General features: G+C 50.9%; 1 protein-coding gene across 1 annotated transcript in view; it reads right to left on the bottom strand.

Moving 5' to 3' along the window:
* Positions 1 to 17,657, bottom strand: part of Adamts2 (ADAM metallopeptidase with thrombospondin type 1 motif, 2) — a 215,605-nt gene that overhangs the window by 15,598 nt on the left and 182,350 nt on the right. The window contains 12 exon segments of the mRNA NM_001395424.2: positions 1,667 to 1,826; positions 3,242 to 3,408; positions 3,959 to 4,039; positions 4,845 to 4,968; positions 5,702 to 5,835; positions 8,485 to 8,660; positions 10,363 to 10,508; positions 12,816 to 12,929; positions 13,304 to 13,436; positions 13,805 to 13,948; positions 14,617 to 14,722; positions 15,640 to 15,796. Coding sequence (NP_001382353.1) covers positions 1,667 to 1,826; positions 3,242 to 3,408; positions 3,959 to 4,039; positions 4,845 to 4,968; positions 5,702 to 5,835; positions 8,485 to 8,660; positions 10,363 to 10,508; positions 12,816 to 12,929; positions 13,304 to 13,436; positions 13,805 to 13,948; positions 14,617 to 14,722; positions 15,640 to 15,796 — 1,642 coding nt within the window.

The following is a 17,657-nucleotide window of genomic DNA, read 5'->3' as shown; positions in this document are numbered from 1 at the left end:
TTCCATTTTAGTTATTGACACAGGGCCTCACAACCAAATCTAGAGCTTGCCAGTGCGGTTAGTACCGATACCCAGATCGCCCTGGGGATCTCCTAGTCTCTTGCCCTCCAAGGCTGGGTTTACAGTACAGCTTCCAAGCCCATCCCACATATGTTCTGGGGATCTGAACTCTGGTACTCATGCTTGCAAGGCAAGCGCATTAACCACTGAGCCATCTCTCCAGTGCAGATTCATTCCTTTAAAAAGTCACTCTTAGATTTAGTGTGGATCCACAAGGGCCAGTGGGAGGATGGTGCTGGACCAGTTGGAGATGGGGTGTGGAAATGGGGCATCAGTGAGGCAAAACTGTTAGGGTTGGTCTGGTGCTGTGTATATAAGTGCTAAATACTGGACCTCAAGATCTGGTTGCCCTCAGACGAGTAAATTCTGAATACACTGGTCTTTGTTGTGTAAACCTTGCTCCCCAATTCCTCCCCAAAACCAAGTCCTCATGGATCATGTGTTTGTATGTAAAGCTATTGGTTAAATGAAAGTGTCTACAGCCAATTACTGGGGAGAATAGAGATAGGCAGGGTTTGAGTTACCAGGCTGAGGGCCACAGGGAGAGAGAGGGAGAGGGGGAGAAAAGAGGGATAGGGATAGGGAGAGGGATAAGGAAAGGGATAGGGAGAGGGAGAGGGAGAGGGAGAGGGAGAGGGAGAGGGAGAGAGAGAGGGAGAGGGAGAGAGAGAGAGGATGGGAGAGAGGAGAACAGGAGGTCCCCATTGGATGCCATGGACCAGGAGCACATGGTCAAGTGAAATGCCCCCTGAGGATAGACTGGTGGAGCAGAAATAACCCAGCCAACAAGGACTTGGGGAACTCAGCTATGGGATTTACAGTCTAGCATAAAGAAAAATAGATTAAGGGTAATTCACCAGTAATTGTGCAAGAGCTGATTAAATAAATCAATAGAACTCAGTCTTGATTACTGGGGCGCTGGCCAGGTCTAAGAACTAAAAGAGTTATTAAATAGCTTTTCCAACACAGAGCAGAGCGCTGAGACCACCATTGCGAGGATGCGGGTCCCCGGCGCTTTGTCCAGTTCTTTGAAGTCACTGGAGACCATTTTCCCTCTACCTGTCCCAGGCCCCAACTCTAGATCAATCAAGTTTGTGTTTCTTCTTTTCTTCTTTCTCAATAGACTTAGGGGAAGGAGGATCACACCAGAGGTGTCCCCAGTGTGGCTGGAGTCTTGCTAGTACTGCTTGCCCAAACGACTCACACCTCAGCCTCCCACCAGGCCAGCCTCTCTCCCCACATACTGCTGCCGTCCATGCTGGTGGGACTCATGCACCACAGGCCATTCTGACTACATTTTGCCAGGTATCTCAAGCACCTGACCTTCCCAACTACTCTCAGACCTGTTCCAGCACAGGCTAAGCCCCTGGCCACGCCAATAGAGACCACTCCTGTGCTGCTCCTATAGGCATTTCTCATACTTGGCAAAGGACAAGCTCACTGGCCTCAGAGCTGTAGACAGGAGGGTACTGTTGGCCTAGGAAGCTCCCCTCAGAAGCCCATCCAACCAGCCCCAACCTTCTCTAGGCTCACACTGAGTCTCAATCCAGGGCTGTCCCACCTTCCATCAATCCTGGGAACCCCAACAGTGAGGGCCCCTCCTCACCTCCACCGCAGGGCTTGGAGCAGGGAGACCACTTCTTCAGGGCCCACTCGTGGCGTACGGAGTCATCTTCCAGGACATTGTTGTCGTCAACATTGAGGGAGTCCTCGTGGATCATGTATTTGTATGTCAGTGAGATCCGGGCGTCTCCTTCGGGAATAACCTGTGCCCACCCCAGCATGGTCATGAGTATGACTGCTCAGCTCTTTGTCCTTCCTCTACAGCCAATTTAGAGGCATCAGGTGGATTGACAACCAGGGTAGATAGTCCCAGACTTATGATGGTCATCTATAATGGCTTTTCAACTTCACACTCGTTCTGGAAATTTGGAATTTGAACCTTTCCCCTGGCTAGCGGGATGTGGTGCAACCGTCCTGTGATGCTAACAGCAGCAGTGGATCCTGGTTGTAGTTTAGGTGAGGCCAATGCACTTTCGTATGACATGAATGGTTCATAAGGATCTAACCTCTAAGGAGAAGCTATAGAGAGCTAGGATCTCATAGGCTGCTGCTCACAATGTTAAAAACACCAAGTTATGTTTTATTGATTTATTTTTTCATGCATGTACTCATTCTGTGCCCATATAGGCCTGAAGTGGGCTGTGGGACCCCTCGGGGAGGAGTTACAGGCATTTGTGAGCTTCTTGGTATGGGTGCTGGGCTACAAATTCTAGACCTCTCATAGAAAACTTAAGTGCCCTGACCTGATCCATATCTTCAGACCTCCCCCTCTCCCATTTTTTTTTTGATAGATTTATTTTACATGAGCACACTGCCACTGTCCTCAGATGCACCAGAAGAGGGCATCGGATCCCATTACAGATGGTTGTGAGACACCACGTGGTTGCTGGGAATTGAACTCAGGACCTCTGGAAGAGCAGTCGGTGCTCTAACCACTGAGCAATCTCTCCAACCCCTTTCTCTCATTTTTGAGGCTAAATTGCCCCAGTTGGCCTTAGACCAGGTTGATATGGAGCTTGCTATGTAGATGAGGCTGGCCTGGACCCTAATCTTCTTTCTTTGCCTCCTGAGTCCTGGGATTACAGGTGCATGGCACCGTGCCTGGCTCCATATATTGTTTGTTTGTTTGTTGGTTTGTTTTAAATAAACTGTATCACTTAATCAATTAATTAAAACTAAAATTTTAAAAGTGACTTGAAAATCCAGCCCCCACCCCTCCCCCCGGACTCCCCATAGCCAGGAACAGCCTGTGACCCTACACCCAGGGGACCTGGAATCCAGTTCTGCTTGGACACAAAGTCCAGGGTGACCTGTAACTGGTTTTTTGAGCTCTCAGGTGTGAGAATTTAGCACAACAGCAGAGGTTAGTGTATCTGATGGTGTAACTGTGAACATCATTCCAATACAAAAAATGGAAACATCTAGACAGGCGACTTTGCCCATGCTTACTAAGAGTGGTGTAGAAAGCAGAGTTCTAACCCTGGGTCCATGCCCACTCATGGCTGACATGGAGGGGAGACCATGGCAGGGAAAGAGGCTGCTTAGAGCATAGCCTATAGAGTACAGAGGGAACTCGAGTGTCCCAGGCCCTCAACCTGCTGGCTGGGGTAGCACTCACCAGCACGGTGATGGTTCCGTGGAGTGGGCCTATGGTCTGCAGCGTCTCCCTCTCATCCTCATTCCTGTACTCCCACTCCACACCCATGGCGATGAAGGATCTAGAATTGGGGTCCAAGTGGTTCTCTTCATTTAAGATGAACTTGCCTGTCTCCAGGTTCTTGACAGCTGAGAATGGTAAAGAGGAGCAGGCAGTCATTACAGCACATGGCTACTGGGCCTAATGATCGGTAGGGAGGCCGTGGGGGGTTTTCCTAGCTGTGTTCCCCTCCCCCTTTGCACCAGGGGTCTGTCTTTGTCACCAGTAGCCCAGCTTGCTTTTGAGATTCATATCCCATCCTTGGTTGCTCTATGAAGACCAGGTTAACCTCTGCATGGGACCTATTGCCTAGCCCAGTGCCCTTCAGAGAGGGAGGTCTTCCACCCTTCTGCAAGCTGAAGGAACATGGCTTGACTGGGACATAGGGCCCTCTGCAGCTGCTGCCAGAGGAGCTCTCTGATCTCAAGTTCTGACCTCCCTCCCCATGGAAGATGCACGTCAGAAAGCCCATGAAGTGGGCTGAGTGGAAGGACAGGTGGCCTGGAACTGAGCAACATCTGTCAATCAAGGATGTCGATCTCAGAACCTGGCCACACAGCCCAAGCCTTGGAGCTTCGGTACTCTGCCCATCCCAGAGGCTAGGTCTCACAGGTGTTGAGGCATTAAGCTGTGACTCACACAGATGGTGGCTGGTGGTGTCAGTTTCCTGGATGAGCAGGTGTCTGGCTCCTGCAGGGATCTCAAACATCTTGATGTAATCTTTGGGGGAGGGGGTGGAAAGAAAGCCAGATGAGAAGACAGGAAGTCGTTCCAACACACATGCCCCAGGAGAGGCCCTGCCCTCCAAGGCAGCTTCACCACAGGTGCTTCTAAAGCCTCTGCGTTCGGGTAGGAGAGGGGTCACCTGGACACCTGGATACCCTGCATTTCTGCTCCCCTTCAGGTCGTAGGTGCCTTCATGTTGTCTCCTTCACTGAACACTCAGGTTCCAGTTGTGCTGGAAGTTAGTCTAAGGTACCTCATCTAGCAAGCAAGCCCCACGGAAGCCTTCATCTGCAAACCGTGTTAGAACCCCATGTGCGGGGCTGACAAGACCAGAGCTGAGCACCTGACCTTGCGGGTACTCAAGGCTCATTGCCAGGGCCTATAGGTTGGCTCTGTAGCCTTTCACCAGAAAACCAAATAGGCTTGTCTCCATGTCGGAGACAGGCTGACTGAGACCACAGAGATGTGGTCAGCTGCTTCAGGGCCAACCCAGAGGGTGCAGGGTCATATGGAAACTCAGCCTCAGTACCAGGCTGCTATGTTTTGGGTGTGGCTTGAGGGTGTACCCTATGTACTAGATTCAGGGGAGTTCTGATGACAGCCATCTGTGGGCAGGAGAGAGGGAGGGAACAAATAACAGGCAGCCGGGCATCGTGGGGGGGCAGAAAGGACTGCCCTCTGTGAGCCTCTGACCTCAGACAAAGGCTTATAAGCTCCACCTGTAACCCTGTTCCCTCTCCTTCACACCCACGGGAGCTTAGTCTCAGGATCCACCCCAGGTAGGAGGTGGGCTTCTCACCTTGCTTCCTGGGTGACCTTGTGAACGTGCCCTTCACCACTTTACAGTGGGTGTTGTCACCTCCACACACACCACACTTGTCTTCCTGCTTGCGGGAGCCGATCACCCCGTCACAGCCCACTTTCTGCAGAGAAAGAGAGGGCAGGGGACCTTTGAGAGATCATCCCTGTTCATGCCTGAGCCCCCAAGATCTATAGTACTGGTTTCCCACCACAACCAGGATCTGTGTATCCATTCTTAGCAGCTCCTGATGCATGGGAAGAAGGGCTTTAGAGAGAGAGGCAGACCCCATATGGCCATTATGAGGCATGTGCTTACCCTGCTTCAGATCATGCAGAGCACAGAGCCTGCGTCATCACAGTATTTTGGTCCTCAGCCCTTCCATGCTGCCCCTCTCCAAGGGTACCCACGTAGCATACACCGGGGGCAGCCCTGAGGGGTTCCACACAAGGCTTAGGCTGCTTTGAGTCAATGTAGCAACAGCAGCTTTGTCTCAAAGTAACAACACTTAGTAAGTGGAGTCTTTAAGAGGTAGAGCCTGGTGAAAGCGGCTCTTGACGTTTTTACATCCTGTTCACTCCCTGCAACAGCCCAGAGATGCAGAGGCTTGGCTTGTAAGCATGGAAGGCTTAGTCTGATCCCAGAGCCCACATTCCAGAGGACTCATCACCCATGAGTCTGTGCACCGGAACCAAAATGTCTATGGTGGAGGATGGTCTCCATTGTTAATTGATGTAGGAAAGTCCAGGCCATTATGGCAAACACCATTCTCTAGGCAGTGGAGCCTGAACAGAACAAGAGAGGATACCAGGAGGTGGCAACCCTGAGCCTTGATCTGGCTGCCTCTCGGCACTCACCCTGCAGTCTCCACGCACACAGAGGCTGAAGGCGTCCTTGTAGGAGCAGCGTGTCCCATCGTGCACCATGCGCTTCATGGAGACCACCTCCCCTGTCTCCTTGGACTCGCAGTAGAGATGGCATCTCTCCTTGGCTGGAAGGGACATGGCAGGGTTTTATTCCAGAGCTGTCTCAAAAGATCCCCAGAGAGAAAACTCCCAGCGTTCTTAGAACTCAGCTGGCCCACCCCTGACCCCTACAAATCTGTGTTCTGGGAGGACACAGAGAGAAAGCAACAGTTGATGGAAACCACCTTCCTATCTTCTTGGCTTCTGAGATTTTGACTCTGGTGTTCTTGGCTTTAGGAAGTGATTTCCCCAACTGGTCCAACCAGGATGTGAATCTGACCCACATCTTCCATCCCCACAGTCCTGCTTGGAGGAGATCCTCAACTCTGCAGAGGGTCTCCACCTAAAAAGCCTTCCTCAGAACCTTTCCTCACCGTTGGTGGGAGTGTGTGTGACTGTGGAAATAAGCGTGGACGCTCCACCACAATCTAAACCTAGGATGCCCACAGGCTGTGCTGTAGCACTCCTGGGGATACACCCAAAGGACTCTAAGTCAGTATGTCATAGCGATGCCTGCTCGTCCAAACTGTTGGCAAGACCCAAGGTATGCGATCCTCTTTGGTATGCATCTATTAACAGAGGAGTGGATTTTAAAATGTGATATGTATACACACGGAGTTTTATTCAGACATAGAGAAGAAGATAATTACATTGTTTCCAGGAAGATGGGTGAAACTCAAGATTCATCATATTAAACAAATTAAGCCTGACTCAGAAAAACAAGTATCACATTTTCTTTCCTATGCAGAATTTCCCTCACTCCCTCTCTCAAATATATCTGCTTATTGTGGTAAGAATGTAATGGAGGGGCAACATGATCAAAAGATGACAGACATGTATTAAAATGTCACAGTGAAACCGATCGTTTTGCACAGTGAGTGATGCTGTAAGAGTCAGTCCAATGCAGCCAGACCCTCTTGGATTCAGTCTCAAATTACCCTCTTTGTTCAGCATTAATTATGAGAAGCAATTGCTACACTGAGCCACCAGGCTCATGTCCCCCAGTCCTGTCAGCTCTGTAGTTCCTCAGCCTCGAATCAGCACATGTAGGGCACAAGCAGGTGACTAGGCTCACACCCAGCACCCATTCTCTGTCCAGTGTTTGGGGCGGGAGACAGAAATTGTATGTTTACAACATACAAATTAGAGAGAGAGGGACTCAAACAGAATAGAAGTAGCCTCTTTAATCACATCCTTCATCTGTGGGCTCAACCCATAATAGACTGAAGGTATTTGAAAAAAGAATTGCCTTTGCATTGACCTTATGCACCCTTCCTCATTATTCTCTAACTAATACAGATGAACAGCGGTGGTGGTTTGAATGAGAATAGCTCATATGTTTGAATGCTTGGTCCTCCGTTGGTGGAACTCTGTTCAGGAAGGATTAGGAGGTGTGGCCTTGTTGGAGAAGGCATGTCACATTGGGGATGTGTTTTAAGGTTTCAAAAACTCATACCTGTCTGTCTGTCTGTCTGTCTGTCTGTCTGTCTGTCTGTATCTCTCTCTCTCTCTCTCTCTCTCTCTCTCTCTCTCTGCCTCGTGGTTATGAACCAAGATGTGAGCTCTCAGGGGTTCTTTTGTTCCACCATCATGGACTCTAACCCTCTGAAACCATAAGACAAGTCAATTCTTTTATGAGTTACCTTGGTCATGGCGTTCTATCGCAACAATAGAAAAGTAACTAAATGACAACGATTCGCACAGCATCTCTGGGGTATTAGGTAGTATAAGTCATCTGGAAGTATCTGGAGAAACACGTGTAAGTTATACACCAACACTTTATACAGGAACTTGAACATCCGTGGAGCTGGGTATCCTATAGTGAGGGGGGACTAAAGCTACAAAATTTTCAACTTCATAAGACACAAAATACGTGCCATTTAAAGCTTCAAGTGTTTGGTTCACAGTTTCCGCCACTTGCACTGGACAGTCCTAAGGTGAGAGAGGTTGGTGTGATGGTCAGTTTTAACTACCAACTTGACACAATCTAAAATTTCCTGCGGAGGATCCCAGTAAAGGACTGTCTAGACCAGGCTGTCCTGTGGGCATGTGTGTCGGGGATTGTTTTCATTGCCTTAAGTGAGGTGGGAAGACCCAGGCCCAAAGCATGCAGTGTCATTCCCTGGGTTTGGGTTCTGGATTGTGTTAAAGGGAGAAAGAGCTGAATGCATGCTTCGTGCGTTCTTTCTCTACTTGTGACCTCAATGCAATCCCTGCTATAATAGATTGTAATCTGGAACTGTTAGCTAGAATTAACCTTTCCTCCCTTAGGTTATTTTTGTTGGGGTATTTTATTACAGCAACAGAAAAGAAACCAGTTCAGTTACCTATCAAAAGTCACCGGATTGCCTTGCAGGGTCAACTTCTGCTCCCACCCCACACCTGAGGTCCCAAGCAACTCCAGCCTCATTCCTTGCATCCTGAGCTCCCACCCCAGCATCCTCTCCTGTCTGGTGTTCTGGTTCCCTTGGAATTGAAGCCCTGTTGCCAGCCTCAAAGCCCTTGCTCAGGAGTGGGACCCTGCAGCCACACTAGCCAGCACTGTGCCCTGTTGCTGGCCCAAGTGTCATCACAGAGTTGTCTCATACAAGATCAGAGGTGTACAACAATGCATGCCCCTGCCTGCCCTACCCAGGGTCCTGAGCTAAATCTCACCCATTTCCCCAGGAGCTCACCATCCCGGTGCTCATGAGGCAGCCAGTGGTGCTGGGCATCACCGTGCTCGAAGTACAGGTCCCACTGCCGACACTGCTCCTCCCGGAAGTCAGCCAGGGAGTTGGGACAGTCCTGGGGGTTGCAGAGCTGGAAGTCATAGGCCAGGCCCGAGCAGGTGCGGCCCCCGTTGGCTGGACTGCAGGAGAAAGCAAAGGTTCCCCTTCTTGGGGCCTCTAGAAAAATACCTGCCCATTGGTGGCCTTTTTAGGGAAATCCTTGAGTCTTAGGTAGGGAGGGGGCACATCTATTGAGTAAAGAGACACAGCCCTGCTAGGACACGGCTAGCTCCCATTCAGGTAGGCTTCAGGACATCAAGACTAGAAGGAGTTGGTACTAGCCTGGTCTACAAAGTAAACTGAAGGATGGCCAGGGCTACACAGAGAAACTCTGAGAGAGAGAGAGAGAGAGAGAGAGAGAGAGAGAGAGAGAGAGAGAGAGAGAGAGAGAGAGAAAGAGATCTTCCCTGAGCATGCCACCTTCACTCTGGCCTCAAAGCTCAGGACTATTAACGAACACAGAGCTATGACCACATGTTAGGATTCTCCCTGCTCCTTTGCAGCACCAATCCCAGTGTGAGAAATGCTGGTTGAGTCTCCCAGTGACAAGGTCCTGGGCACACAGAGCTGAACCACCAAGCTACAGAAAGCACCTAGAGCGATCCTGGGATTGTGGAATTGTACATGCACGGATCTCTAACAAACATCTGGTGTAGGGCTGGGTCTCTCCACTGTAGAAAGCATGAGCTATGCTTCTGTGACTTCCTCACTGGGCAGAGAACAGTTTCAACCCTCCAGGGCTTTTTGTGGCTCTAGCTCTCTGCTGTGTTCCTCTCTTCCCAAAGCAAGAGAAAAATCCTTCAGGGCTGCTCGAGGGCTCACCGTGCTCCCCTATCCCCTCAGACTTTCTGCAGATAGTCTGGAATCCCAAGCAGAAGGATGCTCTGTGGGAGAAAGGCTTTCATGTACAGATGAGGTGGCCAGACACAGGGGCTCTGTCCTTATCCTTCATAAAGTCTTGACCCTTCTCTCTAACTGTAACTGCTGATCTCTTTGGCTCCCTGGCGGACAGTGTTTGGTTTGACAGAAACGGTGCAGCTGTCTTGGAGAACAAAGGAATAGGAGCTACTTCAGTAGCCTGAGATCAGACAGACTGGATATGTCCAGGGACGTGCAAGACAGCCCGCTCCTGGCCCACTTAGGGGCTGGCAGTCATATTATGCTTTTTATGTGACATTCTAGATTTTCAATATTTGCAGGTAAAACAAAATCTTTAAAACATCAGCTAGTCCAACACCATCTAGACAAATGACCCCACCATGTGTGTGAGGAGTCACAGGGCCTGGGGAGAGAAGAGGGGAGGTGTTGGGGAACTTAGGTACCGAAGCCTAAGTGGCAGCCCCTAACCCTGGCTCTCACCTGACTAAAAACTATCTGCCTAGCTGCAGTTGTCACTGTTGAGGCTCCTGGCATCCTGGGACACAGGAGAACCTCCTCTGTGGAACCCCCCTAATTCCTCGTCTCTGCTCCATCTTCTCTCTTCCAGTCCTTAGAACAAGAAGGACTATCTAAAGTGGACCAGGGGCCCCCAGGGCAGCGAGTTGATGTTTCTAGAATGTTATGGGCGGAAGGAGGGAATGTGAGGCAGGGAAGGAGCCCTCCCTCTGAACCTAAGCTGGAGGGAAATGCAGACTGGGAGGCTTGCCCTGTGCTCTCCGCCATGGGCTCTGAGGCAGGGAAGGAGCCCTCCCTCTGAACCTAAGCTGGAGGGAAATGCAGACTGGGAGGCTTGCCCTGTGCTCTCTGCCAGCTTGGGCCTTCGGCAATATCAAGTCAACTCACTGTGGGCTGTCACACTGGCGGGTCCTGAACTTCACGCCTGTGCCACAGGTGCGCGAGCAGGAGCCAAACGGAGTCCAGGCACCCCAGTTGCCATCCCGTTTGAGGATATCTGGTGTCAGCCAGATGCAGTGGCCTTTGAAGCAGTGCTGAAAGACAGGGATGCAGGCTGGTGAGATGGGCCATTGGGTGAACCCTTTGCTGCTCCACGAACTGGGTTCGATCCCTGGGACCACACGGTGGAAGGAAAGGACTGATGTCCTGTGTTGTGTTCTGACTTCTGTGGCACATGCATGCTGCACCCCTCCAAGTTAAAAACAACAACAACAACAAAAAAAACCCAAAAGTAATTACAAAGAAAAGACAAGAAGGCATTCCCTTGACCCATTGCAGGCAGGAGAGTTGCTGGAGAGGCCTACTCCCCTCAGTGGGAGCAGTGTCTGCTATGGCTGCCCTGGGCCTGCTCTGAAGGCACAGGGATGGGGAGGGGGTATCTAATCTTACCAGCCCTAAAGATCAAAACACTCAAGTGAGACAGGCCTCCCCTTGCCTGTGACAACAAGAAAAATGGGATGTGCAGGCCCGCCCTTCAGGGCCTTGTCCGGCCTACTCTGAACCTCCCGTGTCTGTTCATATCCTGTTGCCAAGATAAATGTCCTCACGTGTCTGGACAAAGACGCAGCAAGAACAACATGGCGGAGGTTCTGGAGACATATCAGGTCCAAGTAAACTTGGGGTACGTACGGAAGAGGAAGACTAGGAGTATAGGGGCGATGGACGCATGACAGAAACATGAGCCAGCATGAGCCTGGAGCAGGGGAAATGCTAAATTCCATAACCTCATTCCTCCCAGTGGAGGACGCTTTCAAACCCTGAGGAGTCCATGCTAAGAAGGCTTCGGAGTTTAAAACAGCGAATTAGTAATTCAGTACACCACAGTCCAAAATGGTTTGCTGATTTAGAATAAAAAAGTCTCACTCAGAGTAAAGACGGTTGACAGAACAATTACCACAAATGACCCAAACTAAAAAAAAAAAAAAAAAATCATCATATTTTCTCTCGTGTGGATTCATGAGCGTGCATGCACACATGTTTGTGTGTGTGTGTGTATGTGTGTGTGTTGCAAATGTGTGTTTTCATGTGTATAGGTACATGTGTGTATGGGGGTGAGGGTGGGGCCTCAAACCACAGCAGTCAGCCAGATGGCTCTGCAAGTAAAGGCCACCAAGCCTGATAACTTGAGTTTGGGCCTTGGCACCCCTGTGGTAGAAGGAGACAAGATATGAAGCCTGTAGGGATTGCCCTTCTTGGGGGTCTTCCTTTTAGAGTTCAGAGCATGCAGTCAAGGGCTCTATGCAGTTCAGTCAGGCTGGGCAAACAGACACATGGCCAGCAGTCATGACTAAGTGATCCTGGCCTCTCCTTTCGGGCCATAGTTACTTCAGCTCTCCCTTTAAAGCTTCCCTCCCTTGAACATGGTGGGGAGAAGACATGCTGGCTCCTGCTGGAGACACACTGGCTCCTGTTCCTGTCAGCTGGTGGGTGAGGTAGAATTCACAGGCAAAGAGAGGGACACTGTGGACTGAATGTTTGGAGTGGTAAAACCTTAATCCCTGTGTGATGGTGTAGGGATGTGGAGCTTTGAGGAGATCTTTAAGTCACTGTCCTTGTCACAAGGGATAAGAGAAATTCTCTCACCCACGTGGCACCCATGGATAGCTGTGTAGCTTCAAACTGGGCTGAACCTTGAGGGATGAGGAGGGGGAGGAATCCTGGTTTAAGCTCATCTGCATATGCCAGGCCCCTAGAAAGATGATTGGCTATGTAGTGAATATATTTTCACCTGAACCAATGAGAACTGGGCTTGGACTCTTGGCTGGGCAAACAGGAAAAGGGTACTTTCTGTAGATTTGTTGAGAGGGTAGGTGGCCAAGCAGTGATTTTGACAAGGGACAAACCAGAAGCCTTGGGGGCTGTCAAGGCTAAACCTCATGCTGTACCTGGGAGCCACCAGGTTTTTTGCTGGCTTCATGGCAAACTGACCCATGGGCAGGAAGGGGGCGTGAGATAACTGTTCTGCTGTGGTGTGGAACATCCAATCTGTCCAGTGTGTGGAGTGATTAGAAAGTAGGAACGAAGGTTGGGGAAGTTTGTCTAGTATGCTGGAAATTCTGAGTTCTGTCCTTTGAATCGTACAAACCTAGCATGATGGCACATGCCTACAATCCTATCACAGGTAGAAACAGGAAGATGAGAAGTTTAAAGTCATCCTTGGCTTCATAACAGGACCAGCCTGAGCTACATGACAGGGTGTATCAAAATATGAGTGGGGAAGCAGGAAAGAGAGGGCAGGTGGGGCCTCCTCAGAAGGCCCCCGCTTGCCTCTGCAGATACTGCAAGGCCTGTTCCTGGTTATCGTGTGCCTTAAATGTGAAGATCCCTTAGTCCTGACTCACCTTGCCAGGTGCACACATAGTCCCATCCAGAGGTGGGCCCTTCTTTGTCTTGCAAAAGTAGGGGTTATCTGGGTGGCTGCACCATAGCTGTTTGCAGGGGTCAAAGGTCCGGAACTGGAAGAGAATATCATATCCTCAGTTTATCTGGCTACCCTGCCTCCTCCACTGACCGTGCAGAACGCCACCCCTTTACCCCGATCCTACCACCTGAGCTGGCTATGAACATGCCTGTGTGGGTGGGTGCTGCAAGCTTCATCTGATTCTGGGGCCATGAGGCTCGTGTGCATGCAGTGTGGCTATGACAGGATCTCTGGGTATTGCTGGGTCCCCAAGTCTCCAGCTTTGGAGGCCGCCCACCTTGGGGAGGTTTGGCAGGCACCTGAGAGGTAGAATATCCATCATGGACATTAAGTGGTCATCCCTACGGCCCTGGGCAGGAGTGGCTGGTGCCTTAAGTGTTATCACCGCAGGGCCCTGGGGACACTCACCGCAGTGCACATCATGTAACCCAGGCCAAAGTCGAAACGACACTGCTCGTTCATGGAGTAGTGCAGCCCTGGGAGCTGAGGCAATGCCGGCCAGTCGTGGGCGAAGGGGTCATCCCGCAGGCAGTCATAGGAACTGTAAGGGGGGGACACGTAGGTGCCACAAGCAACCCTCAGTGGGGGAAGTTGAGCTCCTTTCTGGAGTTACCATGGTGGTCAAGACTTCATTACTCTGTTTTTTTGGTGCCTCATCCGCCAGTTTAAGATTTCAAGACCTGGCAAGGGCAGCTTTGAGGCCCACTCAGTATCAGGGCTAGAACCTCACCCCACCCCACCCCCCACGAATCAGGATCCCCTGCTGGCATCAGGCTCTGTCACCCATCCCTGGCATTTCAGGCTCCAAGGCCTGAGAGTTCAGGCTGCACCCAGGCAAACTAGGTGATGTGCTCTCTTAGAACTGAACCCAAGGAAGGATCACCCTTGGGGGACAGGGTAGGTACTCACTGCAGGTAGCGGCTGAGCTCCTGCTGGCTGCAGCGGGACCAGTGGAATCGATGGAAGGCAGCCTGTACCAGGGGTGCCATGATGCTGCCCAGCCGTACCTCGTCACCACAGCGGTTGCCTTGCCCATCGTGCTCCATGCCCAGCCTGTGTGAGGAGCAAGGCAGCCCAACTGGACCCCGACTGCATTCACCTGCCATGTGCCCACATCACAACACCAGGACGGCATTTCGAACACAGTAAACATCTCCGAGCTTTTCTGGTCTGATCTACTTTGACTAGAGTCTTGAAGCGAGGCTTGCTACTCTGTCAGACATCCACCCACTAGGGCCCTTGCTCTGTCCCCAAGGAGGGCCACGCTATTCTGAGTGAACACTGAGCTCAGAGCATCCAGGGTACCCCTTCTTCCTCTGTGCACCCCCATCAGCTTATCTGGCCTCAAGATCCAGAGTCTCATCTAATGCCTGGAATGTGGACATTTGGGCAGAGTCCAGGCTTTTTGACCCTGGGTTTCCCTCCTTCAGAGCCTAGGTGACCTATCTACAATATGGGGTAAGGTTCTGTCCTGGATCTGAGACTTGAATGGGATAATGTCTTCTTGACTCTCTTATGGCCCAGAGCACTGGCTCTGACCCCAGGTGCCTTTCGTCTTTGATTTGACTTGTTCTGTCAGCAGAAAGTCCGCCTCAGGCCAGAATGGCGGGGCAAGTCTAAGTGGCTTTCCTACATGGCTGTCCTTCTCAGGCACAGGGAAAAGTGGTCAGTGAGTAGAACATCTGGTTTTCCCATACAAGATGGTCAGGCAGGCCACTTACACATGGCCCGTCTCATGAGCCACCACAAATGCCGAGGAGAAGCCATCCTCATGGTTCAGGGTGCAGCTGCGGACGGGATGGCACATCCCAGTGACGGGAGCATAGCCTGGGAGGAGACAGAAGGTGGCTCCAGCCGCCAGGCCTAAAGTCCTAGCCCCAGACAACCCCAGTGCAATTCTACAGAATCAATCCCCGCCCCGCCATGGTAGGACTCAGAAGAACCCTGCACTGATGTTAGGCCTTCTGCCCATCACCATGGAGCTTGGTGGCCACGTTGCCTGTGATGGCCCACACTGCAACCAGCATTCATTTCCTACAGCAGGTCTTTCCCTGGTCTTGTCTGTCTCCCTGGCAGCTTCCTGCCCACTCGGCGGCTTCCCCCGCCCTGTGTGCTGACTTTTTCTGCTTCTCTGCTTCTTCCTGGGTTTTGGGCTCTGATCATTTCCAGCGCTTTGGAGTCAGTTCTTTCCTTCTACCACGAGGGTCCTGGGAACTGAACTCTTGACCTCTGGCTTGGCATCAAGTCCCTCCACCAGCTGAACCATCTCACCTCACTGAAAGGTTTATGCCTTTGCTCATTTTCTTATCTGTCTATCAGTTCTAAGAAGTGTCTGTTAACATCTTCAATCGTGCAGTCTGGTCATTTTTTTTTCTTTTATACCTGTTGATTTTGCTCGGTTTGAAACCTTGTATAAAGAAGCAGTTGGTAACCTATTCGAATGTGTTCCTCAGCAGCCAGAGGAAGAAACTTAATCCTGCGGGTCCAGACCCTGGACCTGGCCTCTTCTTTAGGCTGTCAAGCTCAGTCTTGTCTATTCTGCCATTCCTGAATTCCTCAGTTCCTCGGTGCTACAGCATGGGTTTGTTTGTTTGTTTGTTTGCGGGGGGCGGGTATTGGGGAAATGATCCAGGCTCTAGTGGTCCCTTAGAGCCAGAAGGTACTTTCTAGACTCGGCTTCAGCGCTCGGGAGTCCCTGGCAGGTCCCAGCTTTCTTCCCCTGCATCTGTAGGCACAGGACTAACCTTGCATGCCGGAGGGCCCGAAGTCCTGTCTAGTGAGGAAGATGGCATGATCGTGGTACTCATCGTGGTCTGTGTCTGGCTTCTGCTGGAGGTAGGCCCATCGGCAGACGTTCTCCAGACTCTGAGAGGGGTTTCCAATCTCAATGAGGCTCATGGACTACAGTGGGGTGGAGAGAGACAGAAGGATTGGTACCTGCCAGGTTACCTAGGGGCTGAGCAGGTGGTTGTGCCACAGAGCCAAGCCACTGGGGATCTGGTCCAGGGGCCTCGAAGCTCCCTGCTAAGTCACTCCCATGACATCTGCCTTCCACTCAGCCCTATTCTTCTGAATAGAAGAGAAGGTTCCTGGTCATCCTCGCCTGCTACAAACTTGTGGGTGCTATAAACTTGTCTCCACTGGTGGCAAGCCATCCTCCTCCCAGGCTCACTCATTGGTCAGAGGCAGGACCCTGTTTGCCTGAGACTGTTGGACAGAGAGCTGGCCCTCACCATGCTACCAGTCTAGCCTGTGAACAGGGGAAGCCACTGCATCCGGCCCACGGGAACTGTAGGGCTACATTCCTCATAAATGAGGCAAGCAATTCTGAGGTGGTTACTGTCATCTGCATCCAAAAGAACTCAGAGCAGCACCCTTCTTTTGTGGGAACCATGACCACTCCAGGCAAGGGTACTGGCTGGCAGGTAAAAGATAGCAGTTAGCTGATCTACATGCCCTAAATCGGCATGGGAAAAGAGTTCCAGCCAAGTCTTGGAAGAGACTGAAGAATTCAGCCAGGAATATACAGTCAGGGATTAGGAACAGCGATCAGGACGGGAACAGGACTGGAGACAGGAGCCAGGTTGATGCGGGGTAAGAGTAAATGGGTCAATACTATGCAGACGGAACTCCTCCCCCACCCCTAAGAGGTCCTGGGAAGAGGTTGAAGACTCAGGTATCTTTAAGGGTTGGGTCCAGTGAACATTGGCCCATGGCTGGCATTCAAAGCAGAAGCCCAGACTTTTCGGAGCAGATGTTTTGGATGGGTCTACTGTTAAATGTAAAGTTTACAAAGCTCTGTGGGTACGGTGTCAGACCAGCATACCCAAAACCTGGGTTCGATTTCCAAGCACCGTTCAAACCAATCGTACAAGTTGGCATGGACAAAAATGGCTCTAACAGACAACAAAACTCGATCCCATTTTCCAAATCACCCAACCAAGAACTTCTGAATAAAGACAGTTTTTCCAGTGGACAGACCCCCTCCCTACCTTGCAGACAGGACCCAACACTGCAGTAGACAGAGCACCCCACTGTTTTGTGGAAACCCCTGCTGATTCTCTCCTTCCCCCCAAGATGCTGGGCTCTAGTCCTGAGCCTCTCTTGGCAGACAAGGTGATTTCACTGCCGCGGCAGGATAATTTATTGAAATATTGATTTGTGTTTTTGTTCTTGCTTCTTTTCTTGCTTGTTTTCTTCTCCGGCTGTTCCAAGAAGGCAGACTGTTACAGTGTTCCTCAGCTCCAAGGGGTTTGTGCTATGGGAACAGAGCTCAAGGGGCCTAGGTTCTGCTCACTGGCTTTGGAATCCCAAGAAAGATCTCTAGAGGGCAGGGAAGAGAGACAGACTTGGGGAGCACTGTCCCAGATAGGAGTTGCACTATAGAGGGGGAACCCAGGAAGGTAGAACTTCAGAAAACAGTACCCATGGGATATACCCTGTGAGTCTTGATAATGCATGCAGACACCCCAAGAAATAAAGCATTCAGGCGTCTCAAGTGACAGGATCTAGGTAGTGCATATCTGGTTAGCCTTAGTGTCTGTTGGGGGAGTGAATTTCGTACTCCAGTGAAGACCACATTGGTAAACACTCAAGTTCCTTCTACAAAAGGATACAGCATTTGCACACAACCTCACACCTCTCTCTGCATCCTTTACATCCACTCTAAATGACTTATACCATGTACCACCGTGTAAGCATGGAGCGCGTAGTTGTTATGCTGATTGTTTAGGGAATAACAAGATAAGAGGCTGCATATGTT

The sequence above is a fragment of the Rattus norvegicus genome, chromosome 10 (genome assembly GCF_021556685.1).
Source record: "Rattus norvegicus strain SHRSP/BbbUtx chromosome 10, alternate assembly SHRSP_T2T, whole genome shotgun sequence".
In the NCBI taxonomy this organism is placed as follows: Eukaryota; Metazoa; Chordata; class Mammalia; order Rodentia; family Muridae; genus Rattus; species Rattus norvegicus.
This window is presented reverse-complemented; position numbering and strand designations above follow the sequence as displayed.